Genomic DNA, 27,710 nt, shown 5'->3' with positions numbered 1-27,710 from the left:
GGCCTTTGTGACTCATTGTGTCTGTGTCGAGGCGTCGGGAGGGCCTAAATCCGTGTGCGGTGCCCTTCGGCCGGCCTGAGCCCCAGAGTCAGCTCCCCTTTCTCGCCCAGCGCCCCCAGGCCGCTCCCGGGGCTCACGGTGAGACTTGGGGCCGGCCTCTGGGGTGGGCGGGCGGGGCCGCAAGGGTGTGTGCGCGAGGGTGGGCTCCGCAGCTGCGGCCCTGGGACCCCCTCCAGGCGGCCCCGGTGTTGTGAGAAGAGAGTCCATGCCCCTGCCTCCTGGCCGGGCCCGGCCGTAGGAAGCATCGCTGTCCTTGGGAGACGTCCCCGCCCCACCTCCGGGACCAGGCTGGGAGGGGGCGAGGGTTTCAGTGGCCGAGGGTGCCCGGAGACGTGGGGAGAAGCCGTCTGCGGGCCCCTCTCCCGCAGTGTCGTCATCGCCCTTTGACATTTCTGCAAAGGGGGTCGCGAGCGAACCGACCCCGGTCTTGATTTTTCTGCTCTCCTTTCGTCGCCATTTGCTTTGATTCCGGTGAGGTGTTTTTTTCCCCCCTGGTTCCTTCGGGACCTTGAGGTGAAATGAGCGGAAGGATGAGAGATGGACACATTTTGAGGTGCCGCATACGTTTCCAGACCTGCCTTTCCTCCTCCTACCCTCATCACTGAGCGGTGATTAAACAGTATTTGAAGCCTAGTCATAGTGGATAAAGAAGTGATTGGGATCTAGTAGAGATTATATACACCCCACTCCTTCAGCTTGATGGAATGCTTTGAAGTCTTTGGAAAAGATCTGTCCGGGACGTTGGGTGGATTTTTCAATTCTGGATAGTTGCTCTGTTTGACATGGAGTCGGGTGAGAAGTGCAGGGAATTTGTGGAAATTGCACTATGTCACTAGGAGACTGATTAGCTAAGTGACCTTGGATAAGACGAGACACACCAAGTCTTAATTTCGCCATCAATAAAACTAACTGGATTTTCTCAAAAGGCCCTTCCGACTTCGAAATGATTTGGTCAATGTAATTGAAAAATTAACTACAGTTTAGCTTGACACTCCTCCGTCCCTCCCCTCCCTTTCCTGCAGTGCCCCCGGTACACAATAAGATACTTTCATTATAGAGAGTGGCTGTTCCATGGCCTGCGACCAAAGAAAGCATTTATTGTACGGGCCAGTGCTAGGCGGATTGGAGGCGGTCAATAAATAGTTGTTGAATTGAATTGTGGAGAATTCATTGTAACCACATCAACAAAGCACTGTTAGTATATATGCTGAACAAATGTGGGGAAATCGCTGTGTTACATAGGTTACCATGGTGATTTGCCCCAGAATGTGTATCCAGGTTTGTATCTTCTCTAAATTACCATATAAGATTCTTGTTTCTTTCAGGCAGTTTTCACCACTCTTAAAATACTAACGGGGAAGCTGGCTACTTAGTCTTTTGCTCATTCTCGATTTAAAAGCATTTAAAATACAGATGAATAGCGTATTAAATCTAACATTTTCATTCTGTGGGAGTATCAATATTCTTTGAATAGCTACATGTCTTTTAAGGTAACTTTTTCATATTAAAACATTTGATAGCTCTTTTAAAAAAATGAATGTAAAGAGCAAAGAGCAATTTATTTAAACTTTTTTTTTTCTTTTTTTTTTTTTTTTTTTTTTTTTTTTTTTGAGACAGAGTCTTGCTCTGTCGCCCAGGCTAGAGTGCAGTGGTGCAGTCTCGGCTCACTGCAACCTCTGCCTCCCGAGTTCAAGCGATCCTCCTGCCTCAGCCTCCCGAATAGCTGGGACTACAGGCATGTGCTACAAGGCCTGGCTGATTTTTGTGTTTTTAGTAGAGATAGAGTTTCGCCATGTTGGCCAGGCTGGTCTCGAACTCCTGATCTCAGGCAATCCGCCCACCTTGGCTTCCCAAAGTGCCGGGATTACAGGCGTGACCCACCGTGTGCCCAGCCTTTATTTACACTTTCAACACTATGCCCTGGAAAAATACTGGGCTGTTTAGAAAACAGCCTTTGAACTTGTAACTTCAAGCCCTTGTTTAAGAAAATCGTTTCTGTTTATCCTAGATGAGAACTGAGGTATCCTTAGCTGCTGGGGGGAGTTTTATTTAAAGTGGATGGTATGTCAGTATGTTTTTCAGCGCATATTGACCCAGAGGTAGTTTCTTACTATCTAGAACCCCCACCCTACCCCCATTTGACTGATAAAAATACAAAATGCCAGAGAAGTTAAATACCTCACTCAGGGATGTGCCATTTATTTGTGGGAGACTAGAATTCAGTTGACGCCTGTGCAGCTTTCACTATTACCGGAGTTGTCCCATTGCTTAATCTTTTAAACAGGCTGAAAATTGGAATGTACAGTTACATCTTTTAAGCTTATTGAAAAAAATTAGGACATTTCTGTAGTGCCTAGTAAATGCCAGGCACTATTTTAAGTGCTTTATATCTGTTACCTCATTTAATCCTCACAGCAACTTTATGGGACAAATGCTGATTTTTACTCCCATTATATAGATGAGGAAACTGAGGCATAGAGAAGTTAACTTGTTGACTTGCCTAAGGTCGTCAACTAGTAAGGGGTGGAGCAGCTTTAATGCTAACCTGAAACTCATCCAGCTAGCCCATGGAACAAATTTGAGGGCAACATTGAATGTAGAATGAACGGGCTTTTAAAAAATAGTAACATTTGGCCAGGCACGGTGGCTCAAGCCTGTAATCACAGCACTTTGGGAGACTGAGGCGGGCAGATCACGAGGTCAGGAGATCAAGACCATCCTGGCTAATATGGTGAAACCCCGTCTCTACTAAAAATACAAAAAAAAAAAATGGCCAGGCGCAGTGGCTCACGCGTGTAATCCCAGCACTTTGGGAGGCACGAGGTCAGGAGATCGAGACCATCCTGGCTAACACGGTGAAACCTTGTCTCTACTAAAAATACAAAAAAATTAGCTGGGCATGGTGGCGGGCGCCTGTAGTCCCAGCTACTCAGGAGGCTGAGGCAGGAGAATGGCGTGAACCTGGGAGGCGGAGCTTGCAGTGAGCCGAGATCAGGCCACGGCACTCCAGCCTGGGTAACAGAGCAAGACTCCATCTCAAAAAAAAAAAAAAAAAAAAGTAACATTGTCAATTCAGTCAAGGGTATTTTTAAAACAGGCTTGCAAGGAATCATGCTAAGTGGTCTAAGAAGTACAGAGAGGCATGCTTTTGATAATCTAGTTGAGGAAGAAGGCAAGAAAAATTACAGAGAAAGAAACACCATGAGAAATTACCTAGCAAATGTTTAGTAAAGAGTATTAGGGCCTTTTAGAGACAGTAGAGAAGACTCTGTGCTCAGATCATCTGGCAAACCTAAAATAAAACCCAGCCTTTCCACTGCTGTGATGGGTCTTCCCTGGACCCCAGAGTAGGAGCAGAGTGATACTGAGGGTGAGGAGGACGACCTATCCCAGTTGGGGGCAGAGGGAATGTGCCAATATCTGTGTCTATTTCCCCCAGACTCATATCCTCCTTAGAGTTGTGTCCTATTGATTCCCACTGACCCAAGAAATGTTCTGCTCAATAGCTGAGGCAGGATAAAACTTGCACAGAAGTAGGGATTTCTGGTGGCTGGACTCGCTATCACACGAGTTCTGCTCAGTTACCATGTTTGAAGATTCCACCTGGTTATGTTGTAGACAGTCCCCACTTGAATCTTCTGCTGTGTCTCCTCCCTTTCCCAGGAAGGGCTTCAGTCACAAAGTGACCCTCCAGTGAAAACTGGGTGGTAGATGAGCCCCGTTCCTGAGTGATTTTTTATTTTTCTTCTTCGAGAAAGAGTCTGGCTCTGTCACCCAGGCTGGTGTGCAGTGGCACGGTCTCGGCTCACTGCAGCCTCCATCTCCCGGGTTCAAGTGATTCTCCTGCCTCAGCCTCCCGAGTAGCTGTGCTTAACAGGTATGATCCACGCACCCAGCTAATTTTTCTATTTTTAGTAGAGACGGGGTTTCACCATGTTGGCCAGGCTGGCCTCAAGCTCCTGAGCTCAGGTGATCCACTCTCCTGGGCCTCCCCAAGTGCTGGGATTACAGGCGTGAGCTACCGTGCCTGGCCCTGATTGATTCTTCATTGTCAGCTTCATAGGCCTTCATTTTAGGATCTCTATGCCCCACATGTTAGGTACAAGATAAATTTTGTATAATGGTTAAAGAGTTTAAATTGGGGAGTCACTTTTATTTCAAATTCTGCCTCTACTATGTACTTGCTGGGTGACCTTGGGTAGGTTATTTAATGGCAGTATACCTCGTTTATTTTTATTTTTATTTTTATTTTTGAGATGGAGTCTCGCTCTGTTGCCCAGGCTGGAGTGCAATGGTGCAATCTTGACTCAGTGCAGCCTCCGCTTCCCAGGTTCAAGCGACTCTCCTGCCTCAGCCTCCCAAGTAGCTGGGACTACAGGCGTGCACCACCACACCTGGCTAATTTTTATATTTTTAGGCGTGCACCACCACACCTGGCTAATTTTTATATTTTTAGTAAAGACAGGGTTTCACCATGTTTTCCAGGCTGGTCTTGAACTCCTGACCTCAGGTTATCTACCTGCCTTGGCCTCCCAAAGTGCTGGGATGACAGGCATGAGCCACTGCGTTGAGCCTCTCAGTTCTTTACATAGTGAGATAAGCGTAGCTAACTCCTAAGATTGTTATGTGGTCAAGTGAAAATGCTTAAATACCCGGTACCTAGAAAGCACTCAGGAAATGTTGGCTCTTACTGTTATACTTATGAGAGGGTTCTTGAACAGCGAGGAGAGGCAAGTGGTGTTTTAGCTTAGCTTTAAAGGATAAGCAGGATTTGAAAAGGCAGAGAGGACTCAGTGGGAAGTCCTAGGTGTGGAGTGTGATGTGAGGAAAGGATGGCCATCAAAATACAAGGCATATGTAGGAAATACTGATGAGAGTGCTTTTGTTGCATAGCGAAGGTTTGTGGGGGGATTGATGGGAAAAGAAGCTTGAGGGGAAGTTGGGACTGGGCACTGGAGAGTATTGACTACAAGGCCGTAGAGTTTTAGAAAGAGTAATCTGAGAGGTGGATCGTGGTAGAGAAGGGAGAAAATGAAGGCAGGGAGCCAAAGAAAGGAAGCTGGACTTCATGGAACTAGATTAAAAAAATAAATATGGCCTGTAATCCCAGCATTTTGGGAGGCCGAGGCAGGTGGATCACTTGAGGCCAGGAATTTGAGACCAGCCTGGCCAACATGATGAAACCCTGTCTCTACTAAAAGTACAAAGATTAGCCGGGCATGGTGGTTAGTGCGTGTAATCCCAGCTACTCGGGAGGCTGAGGCAGGAGAATCACTTGAACCCGAGAGGCGGAGGTTGCAGTGAGCTGAAATCATGCCATTGCACTCCAGCCTGGGCGATAAAGCAAGACTCCGTTTAAAAACAAAAAAAAAGATAACTTTTGTGCTGTTATATGTACACGATCCCCTTTTCACCAAAATTAAGAATATGGTTAGTGAGAGCCATATAACTAAAAATGCTTTTGCTAGTTTAAAACTCTTGGTTTAACTCATCATGATAAAGCAGTCGAATTGTCTGTTTCTGAAACTTCAATTTGATGCTTAGTTTTGATGGCTGTAGAGGTGAAAAAGATAAATTCAGAAAGATTTGTAGCTTCAGATGGAAGAATCACAGTGTCAGTTCTGCTTAGTAACTTGTGATTGATCCAACCCATCAACCATGCTAAATTTTTGTTGTTGAAATTCAAAGAGTATATTCTTACAAACTAATCATGTGGTGGCATTTTATATTTTTAACAAATAGGCTTAAGACCCACCTGAAATTCTTCATTTGAAAGATTTTTAAACAGGTTAGAAAATATTTCCGAGTCTCACTTTGTTGCCCAGGCTGGAGTGCAGTGGTGCGATCTCAGCTTACTGCAACCTCAACCTCCTGGGTTCAAGTGATTCTCCTGCCTCAGCCTCTCAGATAGCTGGGATTACAGGCACCTGCCACCATGCCCAGTTAATTTTTTGTGTTTTTAGTAGAGACAAGGTTTCACAATGATGGCCAGGCTGGTCTTAAACTCCTGACCACAGGTGACCCCCACTCCCCCACCTCAGCCTCCCAAAGTGCTGGGATTGTAGGCATGAGCCACCTCACCCAGCCCCAAGTTCCTAAAATGTGAACATAGATGGGTTTTTCCTGGATACTTGGTATCATTTTTGGCAATTAAATTGCATAACAATGGAACCATTTCATACAGCTGTTCTTGTAATTGCTCTTTCTTCACACTTTATTTGAAGAAGCTACTTTCTCACTCATTGGTGACTTTTTCTTTGATTTAGATTGATACTGGTTTTTACCTCCTAATGTGGCTAAAACGTTGCTCTAGATAGAAGCTTCATCTGTGCCATTTTCTTGTTGTTCACGTCTGTTTATATTACTAGTGTGTCCTGCAATTGCGGTTTCTCTACAAGAATCTTTTTTTTTTTCCTGATAGGGCCTTGCTGTGTCACCCAGGCTGGAATGCAGTGGCGTGATCATAGCTGACTGCAACCTCAAACTTCTGGTCTCACACAATCCTCCCATCTTAGCCTCCTGAGTAGCTGTGACTGCAGACACGGTCCCCATGCCCAGCTAATTTTTTTCTTTTTCATAGAGACAGGGTCTCGCTATGTTGCCCAGGCTGGTCTCAAACTCCTGGCCTCAAGCATCCTCCTGCCTCATCCTCCCAAAGGGCTGGAATTATAGGCATGAGCCACCATATCTGGCCACAAGAATCTTTAAAGCAGCTTGTCTCTTTTATAAGAGTAAGATTAGTTAAAGCTGGATTTTTTTTTTCTTTTTTCTTTTTTTGAGACAGAGTCTTGCTCTGTGGCCAGGACGGAGTGCAGTGGCACGATCTTGGCTCACTGCAACCTCAGCCTCCTGGGTTCAAGTGATTCTCCTTCCTCAGCCTCCCAAGTAGCTGGGACTACAGGTGTGTGCCACCACGCCCAGCTAATTTTTGTATTTTTAGTAGAGATAGGGTTTCACCATGTTGACCAGGATGGTCTCAATCTCCTGACCTTGTGATCCACCCGCCTTCGGCTCCCAAAGTGCTGGGATTACAGGCGTGAGCCACCGCACCCGGCCAAAGCTAGATTTAGAAATCCATTATTTCACATAACTGGTCTCAGATAAACCGGGCTACATCACAGTGTCTAAAATGAACACCTGTGACAGGTCAGCACAGACTAAGTAAGGGTATTAGTGTCAATTTGTATGTTAAATATGGCTTCATTTCTCTCACTTTTAAGATACAGATATTCTGATTATTTTCTTTCTGTATCCCTTGCAGATCATCTTGTTCTTTGGAAACCACAATTTAGACTGCCCAAGGCACCCATAAAAATAGCAACAGTAGCTGGATGGTACAAAAGTAGGTCCCAGGGCTTCAAATTTGGTTGAATATTGACTCCAGTAGGCAGCCACCTGCTACTGAGCAAACCTAACCCCAGTTATGTCACCTGTAAAACAGCACTTAACAGTTTGGCCGACCTGCTAGGGCTGTTGTGGGGACAAAAGAAGATGGTGCATGTACTGCTTTAAGCCTGGCACCTGGCACTCTGTTAACATTCAGCTCTCTGGGCTGGGCACTGTCAATGCTCCGTTTCATAACCTGCTGTCCACCTGCAGGTAAATCACTCTGACTCCAAGCAAACACCCTGAGGGTGGAGTTGGCCTGTTTGAGGTTTCTGTTTGCAAATCTTGTTATATGAAGTGACAGTGGAGACTGTAGTTTTTTCCTCTATTTTTTAGGATTTTTTTTTTTTTTTTTTTTTTTTTTTTTGACAGAGTTTAACTTCTTGTCTCGCAGGCAGGGAATACAGTGGCATAATCTCGGCTCACTACAACCTCCGCCTCCTGGGTTCAAGCAATTCTCCTGCCTCAGCTTCCCGAGTAGCTGGGATTACAGGCACCCGCCACCACACCGGCTAAGTTTTGTATTTTTAGTAGAGATGGAGTTTCACCATGTTGGCCAGGCTGGTCTCGAACTCCTGACCTCAGGCGATCCACCTGCCTCGGCCTCCCAAAGTGCTGGGATTACAGGCGTGAGCCACCGCCCCTGGCTTCAGGAGCGTTCTGATAGTGCTTCAATGTGCTGCCTCCTATGAAGTGTTAGCAGCACAGATCACTTTTTGTAAAGGTATGTACTAATGACTTTTTTTTTTTTATACTTCAGGAATAGTACAGAAACACATCATAAAACCTCCCAGGACATAAAGGTGAGCACAGACCCTGTTTGGATCAAGTCAGTTCCTGGAGCCTGAATGATGACTGCTGAATCACGGGAAGCCACGGGTCTATCCCCACAGGCTGCACAGGAGAAGGATGGTATCGTAATAGTGAAGGTGGAAGAGGAAGATGAGGAAGACCACGTGTGGGGGCAGGATTCTAGCCTACAGGACACGCCTCCTCCAGACCCGGAGATATTCCGTCAACGCTTCAGGCGCTTCTGTTACCAGAACACTTTTGGACCCCGAGAGGCTCTCAGTCGACTGAAGGAACTTTGTCATCAGTGGCTGCGGCCAGAAATCAATACCAAGGAGCAGATCCTGGAGCTGCTGGTGCTGGAGCAGTTTCTTTCCATCCTGCCCAAGGAGCTCCAGGTCTGGCTGCAGGAATACCGCCCCGATAGTGGAGAGGAGGCCGTGACCCTTCTAGAAGACTTGGAGCTTGATTTATCAGGACAACAGGTAAAAAGAGGTGAAACCTGTTATGTGTGAGCAGGGCACAGACGTTGAAAGTGGAGCCAAAAATATTGGCCGTCTTTAGGTCATTAGGTGGTTACTCTGTCTAAAAAATGTTCTGGCTTTCTCCCTGCATCCACTGGCATACTCATGGTCTGTTTTTAAATATTGTAGTTCCCATTTACAGAGTGATTTACCCACAAGCCCAACCTGTCTGTCTTCAGGTCCCAGGTCAAGTTCATGGACCTGAGATGCTCGCAAGGGGGATGGTGCCTCTGGATCCAGTTCAGGAGTCCTCGAGCTTTGACCTTCATCACGAGGCCACCCAGTCCCACTTCAAACATTCATCTCGGAAACCCCGCCTCTTACAGTCACGAGGTAAGAAGCAAGGTTTCATTTGGGGGAAGGGAAATGATTCAGGACGAGAATCTTCTTCGTGCTGCTGAGTGCCTGTGATGAAGAAGCATATTAGGCCTGGGCAACATAGTGAGACCCCATCTTTACAAAAAATAGAAAAATCGGCCAGGCACGGTGGCTCACGCCTGTAGTCTCAGCACTTTGAGAGGCCAAGGTGGGCGGATCACGAGGTCAGGAGATTGAGACCATCCTGGCCAACATGGCGAAACCCTGTCTCTACTAAAAATACAAAAAATTAGCCGGGCATGGTGGCGGACGCCTGTAATCCTCAGGAGGCTGAGGCAGGAGAATAGCATGAATCTGGAGGTGGAACTTGCAGTGAGCCAAGATCACACCACTGCACTCCAGCCTGGGTGACAGAGCGAGACTCCGTCTCAAAAAAAAAAAAACAAAAAAAACAAGAAAAATTAGGTGTGTATTGTGACACACACCTGTGATTCCAGCTACTCATGAGGCTGAGGTGGGACGATTGCTTGAGCCCAGGAGGTTGAGGCTGCAGTGAGCTGTGATCACACCACTATACTCCAACCTGGGCAACAGAGCAAGGACCCTGTCTCAAAAGCTACTTATAGAAAAGAATTAGGCTGGGCATGGTAGCTCACACCTGTAATCCCAGCACTTTGGGAGGCTGAGGCGGGCAGATTACTTGAGGTCAAGAGTTTGAGACCAGCCTGACCAACATGGTGAAACCCTGTCTCTACTAAAAATATGAAAATTAGCTGGGCATGTTGGTGCATGCCTATAATCCCAGCTACTCGGAGGCTGAGGCAGGAGAATCACTTGAACCCGGGAGGTAGAGGTTGCAGTGAGCCGAGAACCCACCACGGAGCTCTAGCCTGGGTGACAGAGCGAGACTCTGTCTTATTAATTAATTAATTAATTAATTAATTAAAAATTTTTTAAAAATGAAAAAAAGCTGCATGCTTGTTTTTTGTTGTTAGTTATTCTATATTGTTGTCATTATTCCCAAATATTGGGGAAAATACAACTTACAGACCAATCTCAGGAGTTAAGTGTTACTACGAAGGCAAATGAACTATGCATAATGAACCTAGTAGGCATTATTTATTGAATTATCAGCATTCCAGGTGTCCAGCACATTTTTAATAGGAAAGTTTTGGGAACAGATGTCATTATTTCCAGCCTAGGTTTTAAAACACTCTAGTATGTCATAAATTATCTTCAAAAGGTTCATAAATCTTGTTTAAAGATCTATTTTATTGCCGGGCGCGGTGGCTCAAGCCTGTAATCCCAGCACTTTGGGAGGCCGAGACGGGCAGATCACAAGGTCAGGAGATCGAGACCATCCTGGCTAACACGGTGAAACCCCGTCTCTACTAAAAAAATACAAAAAACTAGCCGGGCGAGGTGGCGGGCGCCTGTAGTCCCAGCTACACGGGAGGTTGAGGCAGGAGAATGGCGTGAACCCGGGAGGCGGAGCTTGCAGTGAGCTGAGATCCGGCCACTGCACTCCAGCCCCGGCGACAGAGCGAGACTCCGTCTCAAAAAAAAAAAAAAAAAAAAGATCTGTTTTATTTAAAATATATAAAAATAATCACTGCACTCCAGCCTGGGTGACAGAGTGACATTCTGTCTCAAAAAAAAAATATATATATATATAGCATCAGTCTTCTCTAGGTTATTTTCAGAAATTTCAAACAATGGGAAAAGAATGAACTTTTAAGGGGAGTTGAGGAACACGAAAAAAAGATCAGTTCACAGTCTTTTTTTTTTGAGACGGAGTCTCGCTCTGTCGCCTGGGCTGGAGTGCAGTGGCCGGATCTCAGCTCACTGCAAGCTCCGCCTCCCGGGTTTACGCCTTTCTCCTGCCTCAGCCTCCCGAGTGGCTGGGACTACAGGCGCCCGCCACCTCGCCTGGCTAGTTTTTTGTATTTTTTAGTAGAGACGAGATTTCACCGTGTTAGCCAGGATGGTCTCGATCTCATGACCTCGTGATCCACCTGCCTCGGCCTCCCAAAGTGCTGGGATTACAGGCTTGAGCCACCGCGCCCGGCCGGCCCACAGTATTATAAATAAAAAGTCATGTTGTTTTTTCCCTTTGATGGAAATATGTAATATCTTTATCCGATTTTAAAATCGAAGTGTGTGCATAGAATGTCTGTAAAAACAAGGAAATGCTAAAAGTACAGTCATTTATCACTTAATGGCAGGGATATGTTACAGTAAGTGCAATGTGAAGTGATTTTGTTATGCGAACATCATAAAGTATACTTACACAAACCTGGATGGTCTAGCCTACTGCACACCTAGGCTACAGACCTGTACAGTATGTTACTGTACTAAACGCTGTAGGGAATTGTAACACAGTGATAAGTGTTTGTGTATCTAAACATAGAAAAAGTAAAAACAGAGTATAAAAGATTTTTAGTCCAGGCACGGTGGCTCACGCTTGTAATCCCAGCACTTTGGGAGGCCGAGGTGGATGGATCACTTGAGGTTAGGAGTTTGTGACCAGCCTGGCCAACAGGGTAAAACCCGGTCTCTACTGAAAGTACAAAAATTGGCTGAGCACAGTGGCTCACACCTATAATCCCAGCGCTTTGGGAGGCCAAGACAGGTGGATCACCTGAGGTCAAGAGTTCGAGACCAGCCTGACCAACATGGAGAAACCCCATCTTTACTAAAAATACAAAATTAGCCAGGCATGGTGGCACATGCCTGTAATCCCAGCTACTCGGGAGGCTGAGGCAGGAGAATCACTTGAACCCGGGCAGCAGAGGTTGCAGTGAGCTGAGATTGCGCCATCATTACGCCATCGAACTCTAGCCTGAGCAACAAGAGCGAAACTAGTCTCAAAAAAAAAAAAAATATATATATATATATATATATATACACACACACCTGTATGGAACACTTATCCGTGAACAGAGCTTGCAGGACCGGAAGTTGCTCTGGATGAGTCAGTGAGTGAGTGGTGAGTGAATGTGAAAGCCTAGGACATTACACTACCGTAGACTCTAGAAACACTGTACACTTAGGCTACACTAAATTTATCTTAAAAATTTTTGTTTCTTCAATTTCTAAAAATAAAATCAGCCAGGTATGGTGGCTCATGGCTTAATCCCAGCACTTTGGGAGGCCAAGGCGGACGGATCACTTGTGACCAGGAGTCTGAGACTGGTCTGGCCAACATAGTGAAACTCCATCTCTACAAAATACAAAAAATTAGCCAGGCGTGGTGGTGCACGCCTGTAATTCCAGTTACTCAGGAGACTGAGGCACAAGAATCACTTGAACGTGGTAGGCATAGGTTGCGGTGAGCCGAGATTGCACCACTACACTGCAGCCCGGGTGACAGAGTGAGACTCTGTCTCAGAAAAATAAATAAATAAATAAATAAATAAATAAAAATTAGCTTACTGTAACTTTTTTACTTTATGAACTTTTTGGTTTTTTTTAACTTTTTGACTGTTGTAATAACACATAACTCAAAACACAAACATGTTGCACAGCTGTACAAAAACATTTTTTATTCTCCTATAAGGGTTTTTCTAGTTAAAAAAATTTTTATTTTATACTTTTTAAACTTTTTTGTTAAAAATTCATACACACTCCAATCTGGGCAACAGAGCAAAAGTCCATCTCAAAAAAGAAAAAAAAAAAGGCCAGGCGCAGTGGCTTATGCCTCTAATCCCAGCACTTTGGGAGGCCAAGGTAGGCGAATCACTTGAGGTTAGGAATTCGAGACTAGCCTGGCCAACATGGCGAAACTCTGTCTCTACTAAAAATACAAAAATTAGCTGGTTTTGGTGGCATACACCTATAATCACAGCTACTCAAGAGGCTGAGGCACAAGAACGCTTGAACCCGGGAGGCGGAGCTTGCAGTGAGCCGAGATTGCATCACTGCACTCCAGCCTGGGCGACGGAGTGAGACTCCGTCTCAAAAACAAAACAAAACAAAAAAACACGCACCGTGATGTTTAACTCCACCACTGTTGATGTCCTTATAAGTTTTCTCCACACTCCACAAGCAGAACTCACAGGGGGTGACCTCAGGAAACTGGAGAGGATATTCATGGTCTTAAGCACTTGATTATAGAGTTTAGGTTGCCAGAGTAACAATTTCAAAGACCCTGGCACACACAGTTACTCTTTAGTAAATAGTTCTTAAATGAACTGAGACATGTACATTTATTCTCAATTTCCTCTTTGTCTTGTTTTTCAGAGTGTTTCCTAACTCTCAGAAGGTTAAAAAATTAAGTACTTGGGACCAGGCACAGTGACTCATGCCTGTAGTCCCAGCACTTTGGGAGGCTGAGGCGGGCAGATCATAAGGTCAAGAGATGGAGACCATCCTGGCCAACATGGTGAAACCCCGTCTCTACTAAAAATACAAAAATTATCTGAGCATGGTGGCGGGTGCCTGTAGTCCCAGCTACTTGGGAGGCTGAGGCAGGAGAATCGCTTGAACCCAGGAGGTGGAGGTTGCAGTGAGCCAAGATCGCACCACTGCATGCCAGCCTGGGTGATAGAATGAAACTCTGTCTCAAAAAAAAAAAACTGTACTTGGTTGGGTGCAATGGCTCACATCTGTAATCCCAGCATTTTGGGAGGCCAAGGTGGGAGGATCACTTGAGCCCAGGAGGTCAAAGCTGCAGTGAGACATGTTTGAGCACTGCGTTCCAACCTGGGTGACAGAGAGCCCATTTTATTGTTGTATGGTTTGAAATAGGTACAAAGTTTGGTCATTCAGTTTCAAATTCATTTCTCAAATATACTTGTATCTCACTAACATCATCTGTCTACCAGTAACATTTCCAAATCTAATAGTACTTGGCAAGAGGTGGGGAGGGGGTTAAATTGTACAATTTAAAATTTTCCTAATTCTTACACATCACAGTTATTGTGATCATATGATAATGTTAAACTTTTGTCTCTCAGCATTTGAACCATGCATACATCTTATCAAAAAACAAAACAAACAAACAAAAAAAACAGTATTTATTGTGGCCAAGTGAGGGAGAAAAGTAGAGGGACAAAAAGTGGCAAAAACTTAGCCAGAGGTGGCCGGACGCAGTGGCTAACACTTGTAATCCCAGCACTTTGGGAGGCCGAGGCGGGCAGATCACCCAAGGTCAGGAGTTTGAGACCAGCCTGACCAACATGGAGGAACCCCGCCCCTACTAAAAATACAAAATTAGCCGGGCATGGTGGCGCATGCCTGTAGTCCCAGCTACTCTGGAGGCTGAGGCAGGAGAATCTCCTGAACCCGGGAGCCGAAGGTTGCGGTGAGCTGAGATCGCATAATTGCGTTCCAGCCTGGGCAACAAGGACAAAAGTCTGTCTCAAAAAAAAAAAGAAACCTAGAGCTAAGGAGACCTCCTTACTTCCCTCCTTTTCTGGATATTGCTACTAAAGTGTTTTTTTTGGCGGGGGATTTTCATTGAGTCATTGAGACGGGGTCTCACTGTCATCCAGGCTGGAGTGCGTGATCATAGCTCACTGCAGCCTCGACCCCTTGGACTCAAGCGATCCTCCCGCCTCAGCAGCTACTGAAGATTTTAAAGCTGTGTTGTGTTTTCTACAAGTGTAGACATAAATGGGATTCTCATATCCTAGTATCGTTCCTTGGACTGGAGGAAATTAGGAGCCAGACTTGAGTCATGGGCTGAAGGTACCCACTTTCATAGCTGAGAATAGGAACGTGGGTTCCCATCCTGGCTCTGCCACTGGGAATGTGACATTAGGGAAGTCATTTGCACTCTCAGAGACTCAGTTTCCCCTTCTTTAAAATAAAAGGGTTGGACCAGGTGATTAGGACCCTTTTATGACTCCTGGTCAGGAGTAGAGGTCTTGGGAAAACTGAGGCCCTGTGTTCTCTCATTTGTGTTGTCTGGAATTCTGTGTTTGGGACCTAAACGTTGAACAGTGGCTGGTGCAGGAAGGAACGTGCCCCGAGCCCTTCTTTGAGAAAGGCTCAGAGCAGAGCTGATTTACTCACAGCCCCTTTCTCCTCCCTCAGCTCTTCCTGCTGCCCACGTTCCTGCTCCCCCTCATGAGGGTAGTCCCAGAGACCAAGGGATGGCATCTGCACTATTCACAGCGGATTCCCAGGTGAGCTGTGGCCCCTCTGCTCTCCTGAGTCCCCAGCGTCTGCCTCTGTTCCTGAGCTCTCTTCGTGGACTCCACAGGCCACTCTGGATGCCTCTGCTCTCAAAGAAGCCCCAACCCTGTCCCCTCCTTTTAGCATCTTTCTACCACAAACTTCCCCCCACCCCCAGGTTCTGGCCACCCTTTTCTTCCCAGCATCCTGTAGCTTTGCAGCCACCTCTGTTCCTGACTCCAGGTTTGAGCAATGGGATTGTCCCTGAGTTTGGGGGGAAATGACTGTTTGTCTCCTGTTATTTCAGGCAATGGTGAAGATTGAGGACATGGCTGTGTCCCTCATTCTGGAGGAATGGGGATGTCAGAATCTGGCTCGGAGAAATCTCAGCAGGGACCACAGGCAGGAGAATTATGGGAGCACATTTCCCCAGGGTAAGACGGATGCAGGCTTACTGTCTGGTAAGATGGTTCTGTCTCTGTGTGTTAGCTGTGGAATCTCGGATGTGTTCAACTGGGTGTTGGTGAGGAGTTAGAGACTACCTACCTCCTCTTTTTTTATTTTTTTGAGACAGAGTCTCACTCTGCCGCCCAGGCTGGAATACAGTAGCCAGATCTCAACTCACTGCAAGCTCCGCCTCCCGGGTTTACGCCATTCTCCTGCCTCAGCCTCCCGAGTAGCTGGGACTACAGGCGCCCGCCACCTCGCCTGGCTAGTTTTTTGTATTTTTAGTAGAGACTGGGTTTCACTGTGTTAGCCAGGATAGTCTCGATCTCCTGACCTCGTGATCCGCCCATCTCGGCCTCCCAAAGTGCTGGGATTACAGGTTTGAGCCACCGTGCCTGGCCCCTACCCCCTTTTTTAGACCAGATGGAGAGTGAGAATGTTTGTGTTCATTTAACTCCAAAAGCATGGTACTGTGACCCTGATTCCAGGTGGGTTTTTTATCGCTAGGTAGTTTTCGCTCCTTAGAATCAGAAATAATTGCATTCCAAGTCCTCACCTCTTCAGCCACTCAGTTGCCTGGAAGGCAGTTCTGCTCCGTTCCCATGGATTACAGTTTAGGTGCCTCCGTCGGGGGAATATCTCTTTCCTAGCAGAGATGACCAGGCGAACTGATCATCCGTCTAATCCTAACCCATTGTCCTGGTACCACATTCCCGAAACTACCAAGCATCCTTCTGTTGGCTTTCTGTCTTCTTCCATCCTGTGTGATTAGTGTGATTCCAATACACTGCTTTGTATAATTCCACGAACTTGCACCTGGACTGTCCTTGTGATGAGGATTCCCAGCTTCCAAACTTAATGGTGATTTTCTATGAAGAGCTCTGGGTCCTGGATGTGTAGTAAGAACAAGGAAGTTCAAGGGGCATCAGCCAGATAAGACAAGGTGACACTGTTGGCAGACATTTCCATTTGTCTCTGCTGGATCTTAACCCCTCAGGACAGTGCTGCAAGGAAGCCCTCACCTGAGTACAGTAATAGGGAGGTCCGCAGCGAGCTCCTACCTGGAGAGGGCAAAGGGGGTGTGAATACAGCGTGAACATGAAAGATGTTACTAATGAAACATCAAGTTCTGTTTTTGGTCAGGCATACATGGGGCTTATAATTTCTCTTGGTACTTGCTCTTTGTACTAGATGAATTTTTGTTTGTTTGTTTTTGAGACAGGGTTTTGCTGTTTCCCAGGCTGGCATGCAGTGCTGTGATCACAGCTTGCTGCAGTCTTGACCTCCCAGGCTCAAGCAATCCTCCCACCTCAGCTTCCCAAGTAGCTGGGACTACAGGCATGCATCACCATGCCCAGCTAATTTTTGCCTTTTTTGTAGAGAAGAGGTTTCGCCATGTTGCCTAGGCTGGTCTGAAACCCTTGGGCTAAAGCGATCCACCTGTCTCCGCTTCCCGGAGTTCTGGGATTTAACAGGATCGAGCCACTGCACCTGGTCTCCAGCATTGTTTTCTGTTTCTTTTTCATTCTCAGTTATTCTGTGTCAGTCAGAGAAGGGTTTAATTATTTATGCTAATATTGTAACCACCCTTTTCACCTACTCCTCTGTTACTTGAGCACTGTCAGCTCTGTGCTCCTCTCCCTGGTGGCAAGAAACTATTCCATGTGTCTGAAGGTTCCTGTAGCCTGCCAGGTTCAAAACAAGTTCCTTGGCCAGGCACACCGGGTCACACCTGTAATCCCAATACTTGAGGAGGCTGTGGCAGGAGGATTGCTTGAAGCCGGGAGTTCAGGACCAGCATGGGCAATATAGCAAGACCACTGTCTCTACAAAAAATTTTAAAAATTAGCCAGGCAGGGTGGTGCAGGCCTGTAGTGCCAGCTGCTTGGGAGGCTGAGGCAGGAGGATCACTTGAGCCCAGGAGATTGAGGCTGCAGTGAGCTGTGCTCATGCCACTATACTCCAGCCTGGGTGACAGAACAAGATCCTGTCTGAAAAACAAAAACAAAACAAAACAAAGTTTCTTGACCGGGCGCGGTGGCTCAAGCCTGTAATCCCAGCACTTTGGGAGGCCGAGACGGGCGGATCACGAGGTCAGGAGATCAAGACCATCCTGGCTAACACGGTGAAACCCCGTCTCTATTAAAAAAATACAAAAAAACTAGCCGGGCGTGGTGGCGGGCACCTGTAGTCCCAGGTACTTGGGAGGCTGGGGCAGGAGAATGGCATAAACCCGGGAGGCGGAGCTTGCAGTGAGCTGAGATCTGGCCACTGCACTCCAGCCTGGGCGACAGAGTGAGACTCCGTCTCAAAAAAAAAAAAAACAAAGTTTCTTGTTTGCCTGTTAATCGTCAGCTTGTTGATAGAAAACTCACAGAATTGGAGAAATATTTACTTTTCCTTTTTAAACTGTATTCCTTTCTGTTAATACCATTAATCATTTTCTATGAAAGACCTGTTCTTTTTTTGAACTTACGAATACTTGTTAGAAATGGAACATGATGTTTTAAACGTATACATAAACCTTCCAGTTAATTATCAGGTGATCCAGTAGTAGACCTGTGACCTCTGAAGGCTCCTGCTTCTCATCCCTTCCCTCCTGCCATGACTTGTTCTCTTCCCTCTGCTCATTCACCTTGTGTCTGTTTCTTCCCGTCCTCTCCCCATGTTCCCTCTGTTGTCATTTCCCCTTACTCTCCACTCTTTACCTGCACTCTCATTTTCCAGATTTTTGTTGTTCCAAAACTAGGACAACAGATCTTCCTGTTGTCCCAGTTTTTCCCCTTGTTTTTCTCCTGTTTTACTCCAATTAACATGGTGAAGTCAGGCCGGGTGCAGTGGCTCACGCCTGTAATCCCATCACTTTGGGAGGCCAAAGCAGGCGGATCACCTGAGGTCAGCAGTTTGAGAGCAGCCTGGCCAACATGGTGAAACCCCGTGTCTACTAAAAAAATACAAAAGTTACCTGGGCGTGGTAGCATGCACCTGTAGTCTCAGCTACTTGGGAGGCTGAGGCAGGAGAATCGTTTGAACCTGGGAGGCGGAGGTTGCAGTGAACCGAGATCGCGCCACTGCACTCCAGCCTGGGCGACAGAGCGAGACTCTGTCTCAAAAGAAATAAACATAAAAATATTGCAAAGTCATTTTGCAGCCGTGTAGAAGCTTCCCGGGAAACTGTCACTTGATCCACCTGTATATTGAAAAGAAAAAGGTGCGATTTGAATTTTCTATGTATTGTGTCAGGTGGTGAAAACAGGAATGAGAACGAGGAGTCAACCTCAAAGGCTGAAACCACAGAAGATTCAGCATCACGCGGGGAGACAGCAGGAAGATTCCAGAAAGAGTTTGGAGAGAAACGTGACCAGGAAGGCAAAACAGGAGAAAGACAGCAGAAAATCCCTGAGGAGAAAACCGGGAAAGAGAAGAGAGATTCAGGGCCAGCCACAGGAAAGGACAAAAAAACCACCCCAGGAGAGAGAGGTCCAAGAGAGAAGGGGAAAGGATTGGGAAGAAGCTTCAGTCTGAGCTCCAACTTCACCACCCCTGAAGAAGTTCCCACAGGAGCAAAGTCTCACAGATGCGATGAATGTGGTAAATGCTTCACGCGAAGTTCAAGCCTTATCCGCCATAAAATCATCCACACTGGAGAAAAGCCCTATGAATGTAGTGAGTGTGGGAAAGCCTTCAGTCTTAACTCCAACCTTGTCCTGCATCAGAGGATCCACACAGGAGAGAAACCTCATGAATGTAACGAGTGTGGCAAGGCCTTCAGCCACAGTTCCAATCTCATCCTCCATCAGCGCATCCACTCTGGAGAGAAACCTTATGAATGTAATGAGTGCGGGAAGGCCTTCAGCCAGAGCTCAGACCTCACCAAGCATCAGAGAATCCACACGGGGGAGAAACCCTATGAATGTAGTGAATGTGGAAAAGCTTTCAACCGAAACTCGTACCTGATTTTGCATCGGAGAATTCACACTCGAGAAAAGCCCTACAAGTGCACTAAGTGTGGCAAGGCCTTCACCCGCAGCTCCACCCTCACTCTGCATCACAGAATCCATGCCAGAGAGAGAGCCTCTGAGTACAGCCCAGCCTCCCTTGATGCATTTGGCGCATTCCTGAAAAGTTGTGTGTAAAGGAAGAATTTGCCATCGAGCCATTTCCCCCTTTTGTTTCTAAAATTATTTCAGAGATGTGTGCCCTTGGAGGGAAAAAGAAATACAGCCTCCACGGATTAAAAAAGAAAAATCACACTTAAGGATCCTTCGAGTCACAGCAGCAGTGTTCTGCCTTTATGTAGTAGTTTGGCATATAATCCTTCCACACAGCCCCTGCAGGGGAGCGCTTATCTTATGGATAATCCACGTGAGATTTCCACACAAGATAAAAGCACACGCAGAGTGAAATGTCCAGCTTTTCAGTAATGAGGATACCTTTAAGGCACTCTTGGACTCTCGGCAACCACAACATAATAGTTCAAAGATCAAGATTGGCTCCACGAACATGATACGGAGGTTAGGATGCTACTTGCTGCAAACAAGCCCTACTTTGGCCAACATCCTGCTTATTCCTCAAAAAAGAAGGACAGTGAAAACAAAAACAACATTGGGACATGCTGCTCAAGCTAGTTATATATACAGTATGTTATATATATGATCACTGGTAGCCTACCAAAGCTGTAGAAATCTAGGACTGTGCTAATCAGTATCAAACCAAAGATTTCTATCTCTTCCCGAAAGAGAGGGTATGTGCACCAGTCTACAGTTCCAAAGGACTGCAACAAATGTAGATGGTTCTATCCTCATCCCTGAGATCAGTTCGATTGAAACGGCAACAACAACTCAAAATACACCTCTCCCTTCTTGAAATCCCTAAAGCACTGTCGCACTCCTAAATGCGTTTCTCCACAAGTTAGCACTTGATTGTATACTGCCTTTTAATCCTTCATTGTTTCATGTATGAAGTTTTTAACCACCCCCCCACCCCCAAAAAAGATTAAGTTGTCAAGGGATATATTTCTATCCCTGCCAGCACAGTGCTGGACATAGTGAGTGCTGAACACCTAAGAGGCACTCATTCAGACTGACTTCTACAGGACCTCTACGTCTGTGATAAAGGTCTGTGAATCATGAGTTCCTGAAATACGGTAGCCTGGCCCAGCTTCTAAAGAGGACCTTCATAGCCACAAGGCATGCTGAACCTCTAGGGTCTGATGCTGTTTTCGTTCCAAATATAAACGAAAGGCACTAGTCAGCCGCCTGCATAGACTTTCTAAACAGATCAGTGAGTAAATACCATGGAATGTCAGAAATGACTTTTATCATTGTCATCTTGAAGAAAAATATGAACACTGATGAAGTTCTTTTTTTTTTTTTTTACATCTTTCTGTGGCAAAGCTCTTAGAATTCTTTTCAGTTAGCCGCTGAACAGGATGATGACTTGGGGATTTTCTGAATCATTTGTAACTTAGATACTGGAGTTCAGAAGATGTGATTTTTGTTGCTTTTCAGAAAAAGGAACATGGTAGGGAGTGTTTTTTCCCACGCTTTTCCAGTAACTTTGCAAAAGCATTAGTTGTTTACTGGCAGTTACTAAATGTACATTGTTGCTCTGAGAAACTCAGCAGTGTACTGAGATGTGGCTGGTTGTGTCACCGTCATAGTGCACAGCGACTTTTCTGTTTCTTGTCACTAAAGACTGAGGTGAGGTTATGAGACTTTCACTGGTCCGTCGTCTGTGCGCAGGGTGCAACTGGCTACCTAGAAGCTGATGGCAGGAGACTGTTTCACACACAGGAGATTGTGAGCTGTGTAGGTAGTCATCGCCACTCGAGTAGGACAAGGGTCCTACCCAAGGCTAGGACAGCCCTGTGGAAACAAACGTAGACTGAGAACAAACCTCCAGACTATCAGTGTGACCTTCCCATAACAAGAGAACACCATTTATAGTTTGAGACTTTCCCTTGAGAAATTTATACTAAAACTATTACTCATCAATCATTCACCGATCAGCAGCTAAAGTCCATGAGACCAAATGGTTTTATATGGAACCAACGAAGTGGGAGCTAAAACTCTGCACAGTGGTCATTCTTTGGCCTCTCCTTGGCTTTATGACTTAAACCAACCACAACTTCCCCGTAGCTTCTAGGCAGTTTCGTCAGCATTACTTGGGGAAACGTTGCAAGTCAACCAGTCACCAGGATATTTCTACCCATGCAATGGAAGAAAAACCTGTTACTCCAGAAAAGTATATCTAAGTAACTTTTTATAGTAAAATGGAGGCAGAAAATATCTTAAGGATTTTCTTCAAAGAATAAGCCACAGCAGTGGTTATGTAGAAAACTGCTGGTGCTTTTGAGCAAGGACTTGTGCCCTCTAGAAAGCAACTGAGGCCAGGCGTGGTGGCTCACACCTGTAATCCCAGCACTTTGGGAGGCTGAGGCGGGTGGATCACCTGAGGTCAGGAGTTTTGAGACCAGCCTGGCCAACGTGGTGAAAGCCCGTCTCTACTAAAAATACAAAAATTAGCTGGGCGTGGTGGCGGGCGCCTGTAATCCCAGCTACTTGGGAGGCTGAGGCGGGAGAATCACTTGAACCCAGGAGGCAGAGGTTGCAGTGAGCCAAGATTTCGCCACTGCATTCCAGCTTGGGTGACGAGCAAAACTCCGTCTCAGAACAAAAGGAAAGAAACTGGAAGTGAGGTGTGGAACTCTGGGCAATGACCCAAGCACTTATTTTTTAAGAGAGAAAGGACTTTGGTCATGTTTACATTGGCCTTTTTTTTTTTTTTTTTTTTCTTCAGCCACAACTACATGCTGATATAATTCAGCCATCATTTTTGAGTTTTGTTTTTAAATGAAAGTTAAATGTGACCTGTGCCCTCACATTTAATTCTGTTTCATGGGGACATCTTCCTGACTTTATTGGATAGCTGCCACTAGGGTTGCTTTGAATCTTCAGCACATGCTCTCCTTGAAGCAGCTATTTGAAGATGTGTTTTCTGAGGAAAACAGGCTACAACTGTTGATTAAAACCACTTGCAGTGCATTCGTTTATCAGATGCTCAGTGCAAAGTGTAATTGGGTCATGGTCAAAAACGCTTGCAACATCTAATTGGCATTCAAGATAGTCATTCAAAAGTTCTTGGCCCACTGAAGTCTAATAACAGTTGAAACATTCTGCAGCTAACCATTAGCATGCTAGTTGTCCTAATGGAAATTTTTGAAGAGTTTTTTAGTATATAACCTACCTTTGCCAGGAAGATAAGTCAAATCCTCAGGTTGTTGGGTATTTGTTTCTACTCCAGCCTGGCAGGCAAGGCTAAAACCTTAGAATATCGATGTATGAGACATCTTGATATGTAAAGCACTTATTATTAAAGGCATAAAAGTCAAACTGCTAAATATGTGTAGAGAGATTGACATGTGGTACGTGGGACAGTTCACATAGACATCAGAGAATTTATTCCAGAAAGGAACCTCCTGAATGTGATGAATATGGCAAAGCCTTTAATCACATCTCAGCCCTTAGCATCAGAAAGCTCACACTGTAAATAAACGATGAATATTATATGTGAGGAAAATTTTCATGTATAGCACTCATTGCTTCAGACAGAAAATTCCGTCAGTATGTTCCAATAATCATGTGATGAATTTGAGAAATATTGCAAGAGGGAGCTCAATCTTGGCCGGGCACGGTGGCTCACCCCTGTAATCCCAGCACTTTGGGAGGCCGAGGCGTGCGGATCATGAAGTCAGTAGTTCGAGACCAGCCTGGTCAACATGGTGAAACCCTGTCTCTACTAAAAATACAAAAAAAATTAGCTGGGCGTGGTGGCACGTGCCTGTAGTCCCAGCTACTCGGGAGGCTGAGACAGGAGAATTGCTTGAACCTGGAAGGCAGAGGTTGCAGTGAGCCGAGATCGCGCCACTGCGCTCCAGCCTGGGTGACAGAGCGAGACTCCGTATCAAAAAAAAAAAAAAAAGGGAGCTCAATCTTAACTGCAGAGAATCTACAGATGAAAAAAAAATGTGGGGAAATGCTTTAAAAAAAAAAATAACAAAATGTGCAACTTCTTAGAAAAATTGTTAATGTTAGATACTTCTTTATATTTTATATGACCATAATGTCCGTGTGTGTTTTGTACCTTCAGTCCGTTATTGTTCTGTGTATTACCTGTAAGCAGATTCTGTATTTTATTTTAGCCTACTTGACAGAACACATCACTCAGAAAAAGTGAAGTTTCGGAGCAAACAGTGAAGAAATCAAGTGTGGTTGTAGACAAAATGTCGGTTCACAGAACAGAGCAGCAGGGAGATGAAGGGAAAAGCTTCATAGTTCGGTGCTTATCACATCAAGAGATTGGTAAATTTCTGAGGAAAGACAGGCTAATGGGGCACTGAAATGGAACAACTCCTTTAAACATGTGCATCCTTTTGAGTTTTTCCTCAAAACCAAGAAGTTGACCTCTGAGCTGTCAGGTGACCATTGTGTGCAAAGGGGATGGATTCTCTTGTCAGTAGAGGGTCTTCTCCATGAAGCGAGAGCAGGAAGTGTACTGGAATCACCAATTGGGACTGCTTCAGCTGACCAGGTTCTCTAAACCGTAGTCATGCTTTCCCACTAACTCACTCTTAAATCCTTGTGCTTAGAAAATTGGGGGAAAGGCGGGCGCAGTGGCTCAGGCCTGTAATCCCAGCACTTTGGAGGCTGAAGCGGGTGGATCACGAGGTCATGAAATCGGACTATCCTGGCTAACATGGTGAAACCTCGTCTCTACTAAAAGTACAAAAAATTAGCCGGGCATGGTGGCGGGCACCTGTAGTCCCAGCTACTTGGGAGGCTGAGGCAGGAGAATCGCTTGAACCCAGGAGGTAGAGGCTGCAGTGAGCCAGGACGGCACCACTGCACTCCAGCCTGGGCGACAGAGAGAGACTCTATCTCAAAAAAAAAAAAAAAGGTATAGAACTGGCCGGGCATGGTGGCTCACTCCTGTAATTTCAGCACTTTAGGAGGCCGAGGCAGGTGGATCACTTGAGGTCAGGAGTTTGAGACCAGCCTGGCCAACGTGGTGAAAGCCCATCTCTACTAAAAATACAAAAATTAGCCGGGAATGGTCGCGGGCACCTGTAGTCCCAGCTACTCGGGAGGCTGAGGCAGGAGAATCACCTGAATCTGGGAGGCAGAGTTTTCAGTGAGCCGAGATTGCACCACTGCACTCCAGCCTGGGTGACAGAGTGAGACACTCTGTCTCAAAAAAAAAAAAAAAAAACCAGAAAAGGAAAGACAATTGGGGATAGGAGAGCAGCAAGGTGGGCTTTGTCCAGAATTGTGTGCAGATGCATCCAGTCGCAGCATTGCAGGAAGTCTGTCTGATGAAGCTTGGGAAGCATTTTGCAATATTCCCTTTGTGTTCCTGTGTTCCCTGCTCCCACTTTTCTTCCCCTGGTCTGTGATTGTTAGGAGAGAGGTTTTGTGAAGACTCATTGCTGTGAAAGCATCTGTTTTTAAATTTTTATCCTAGAGTCAGTCACTTTTATTCCAGGTGGTCATGCTGACCTACTTATCCAAAACCAGCTAACCAGGTTCATCCTACCATCCTCATGGAAGACTTTGTGTATGAATTGGAATAACAGTGCTGAAATACACTCAAAACAGTGCCAGCAATACTTCCCGGGGGGGCCTACCATCCTCATGGAAGACTCTGTGTATGAATTGGAATAACAGTGCTGAAATACACTCAAACAGTGCCAGCAATACTTCCCGGGAAGGGTATATTTCTCTGTGTGCTACTCTGAGCGACTTCTCAGAAATAAGAGGGGGCTGAGGTTTTCCCATCTGGGAAATCGGGTGAAAGTCTGCAGATTGTTAAATATAGTATCAGAGAAAAAGAAAAGTCAGTGATAGAAATAGATCATTTCGTAGACGTTAGGGTAGATTTTTATTTCAACTACTACTGGAGAATTTAATAAAAAGCATTATTGTTTGAAAAGTTTTTCTAACATAGATTTAGGGTTTTTTTTTTTTTTTTTTAGAATGGACACACTACTGTACATTTAAAAGCAGTTATTTTGCTATTCAGATTAATTTTTTATTATCTGAAAATGAGATTTTCTGTTTTATTTTTCAAAGTTTTGTGAAACAAACTTGAAGTTATAGGGAGGTAAGCCATCTCCAAGTCTGCAGGCCAAACAAAAGTTTGGAAAATACTTTTGACATCCCACAATACAGAATGTCTTAACACAAGATTTGAATTTCACGATGTGTGGTTCCATCTAATAGCAGACACCACCCTGATCTCATGTTTTCCTATTACCCTAAAACAGTGGGAGGAAACTGGGTGTTTGGTAGACTTCTAAATCATGGTCTCCGACGGTTTGAATCTGAGATTCTCACCTCCATTTACTAAAGAATCATGACTTAACTCGAACTGCACAGTAATCAGTAAAGTGAATACGTCTTTAAAATGGAATTGTCTCCCTTCAGCAAGCACTCATTAAGGAGTGAGACTGAGTATTTTAAGATAGATCTGTGAGTGATTGAAAGGTGATATTTTAAAACTTGGATTTCATTCCAGTGTCAGGTTTTGAGTTTTAAGTTCCTTTGGTCTGGGGAAGGGTCCAGGCAGCCACAGTTGCCCTAAATCACCATCATGTAGTCTTCCAGCAAGGTTAAGTGCGGTGCGGAAGGAGAAGGGGGACGAGGACGGTAACAGCCTCGTACTCTGTGCTGAGAAAGAGTAATTAGGAGACCTGAAGAGGGGCCGAGGAAAGGCTGTTGGAGCGTGCCGGGGTTGGTACCCGAGCACCTTCCCCTCACCTCAACCAGGGAAGAGCATCTGGCTGCTTTTTAAAGTTTTTAGTCTGCCCTTGCAAGGACAAAGCATGTTAGATTAAAGATGCTTCTGCTGATTGCAGGGGTTCTTATTTGAGAACATATATGAGGGGGGTGGGGTGGGAGGAGACAGGTTGTGGTTATGCAGGAAAATCTTGTCCTAAAAATATATGAGTTTGGGGGTAAGGGGTGGGATAGCCAAGCAAAATCGGTATTTTAAAATTAGCATATGTATTTTTATTAACTTTTAGTTAAATACAGATTTTACAACGAGGTCAGCATAAGCCTACATCTATATAGAAAGTTAACTCAGGCATTGTCTTGTTTATTTGTAGACTGGATTAAAAACAACCTGTACTGTTTTGTCAGTTCCCAGCTTCTTCGTTTAGAATAAATTAGACCAAAAGAAGAAACGTACTTGTCTCTGTATAACCACAGAATGAAGTTACTGTTGTTAAAACTGGATTTTTCACTTTACTAGGTTCCGAAGAGTCCAGATGCTTGGTTAAATGTTCAATATGTGATTTTTTTTTAATTGAATTTGTTCATTTAAAATCCTCCTTAACATTTCTAGAAAGACTTCTTTCAATAAATAATGGAATCTTAGAGGAAAAGTGATTTTTTAAAAGCTAGGGAACTCCTCCACTAAAAGTAACCATTGGAAACCTCGATTGAGGGCTAAAGTTTTAATCGTAAGAGAAATGGCAGCATAACGAAATATGTACACATGCATAGTGGTCCATTTTAGGAGGCCAGTGGTGTCTGATAAAGAAATGTTAGAGTAGTGAAGTCGGGGAAGGAAATTGTGGGGATTTGTAATCTCTTTACGTTGTTTCTCTTCTGAGTCATGGTAAAACAATAAATTATCTTCTCTAGGTGGCAGTGCTTGTGCTGGTTTGTTTTTTGTTTTCGTCATCCTTGGTTGCATAAATACACATTGGGGGCGAAGAAAAAAAGTATTTCAAAGTTAAAAGACTGGAGCTGCAACCCACAGACAAAATTCTCATGCAAAACTATTTGTTTACTTTATAAACCAAAATTAAATTTCAAAGGCCTCCCAGTCACCTGAATGGACATCTCCTCTCAGCCAAAGGCATTCCAAAGTTAACCTGAAAAACTAGTTCAGGCCATGATGGGAAGGGGAAGCCAGACATGCCTCATTATACCCTCTCCTCTTATGGAATTACTGATACAACAGACCCTAAGACTGATAGACATGGCCGGGCATGGTGGC

At 45.2% G+C, this 27,710-nt stretch overlaps 1 protein-coding gene across 1 annotated transcript; it reads left to right on the top strand.

Moving 5' to 3' along the window:
- ZKSCAN1 (zinc finger with KRAB and SCAN domains 1) lies at positions 1 to 27,358 on the top strand. Its single transcript, XM_008018596.3, has 6 exons — positions 1 to 138; positions 8,207 to 8,720; positions 8,939 to 9,092; positions 15,117 to 15,208; positions 15,505 to 15,631; positions 18,888 to 27,358. Exons 2-6 carry the CDS (start codon positions 8,295 to 8,297, stop codon positions 19,778 to 19,780), a joined length of 1,692 nt encoding a protein of 563 aa, XP_008016787.2. The 5' UTR covers positions 1 to 138; positions 8,207 to 8,294; the 3' UTR covers positions 19,781 to 27,358.
- Positions 27,359 to 27,710: the final 352 nt, after the last annotated feature.

This window comes from Chlorocebus sabaeus, chromosome 28, assembly GCF_047675955.1.
Source record: "Chlorocebus sabaeus isolate Y175 chromosome 28, mChlSab1.0.hap1, whole genome shotgun sequence".
NCBI classification, from domain to species: domain Eukaryota; kingdom Metazoa; phylum Chordata; class Mammalia; order Primates; family Cercopithecidae; genus Chlorocebus; species Chlorocebus sabaeus.
The sequence above is the reverse complement of the archived record's forward strand: the minus strand, read 5'-3'. Positions and strand labels throughout refer to the sequence as shown.

Excerpts from the sequence above, each read along its gene's own strand:
- ZKSCAN1 (XM_008018596.3), top strand. The coding sequence starts at position 8,295 with ATGATGACTGCTGAATCACGGGAAGCCACGGGTCTATCCCCACAGGCT. Across the intron at positions 15,209-15,504 it reads TATTCACAGCGGATTCCCAG|GCAATGGTGAAGATTGAGGA; the intron begins GTGAGCTGTGGC and ends CTGTTATTTCAG. Across the intron at positions 15,632-18,887 it reads TGGGAGCACATTTCCCCAGG|GTGGTGAAAACAGGAATGAG; the intron begins GTAAGACGGATG and ends GTATTGTGTCAG.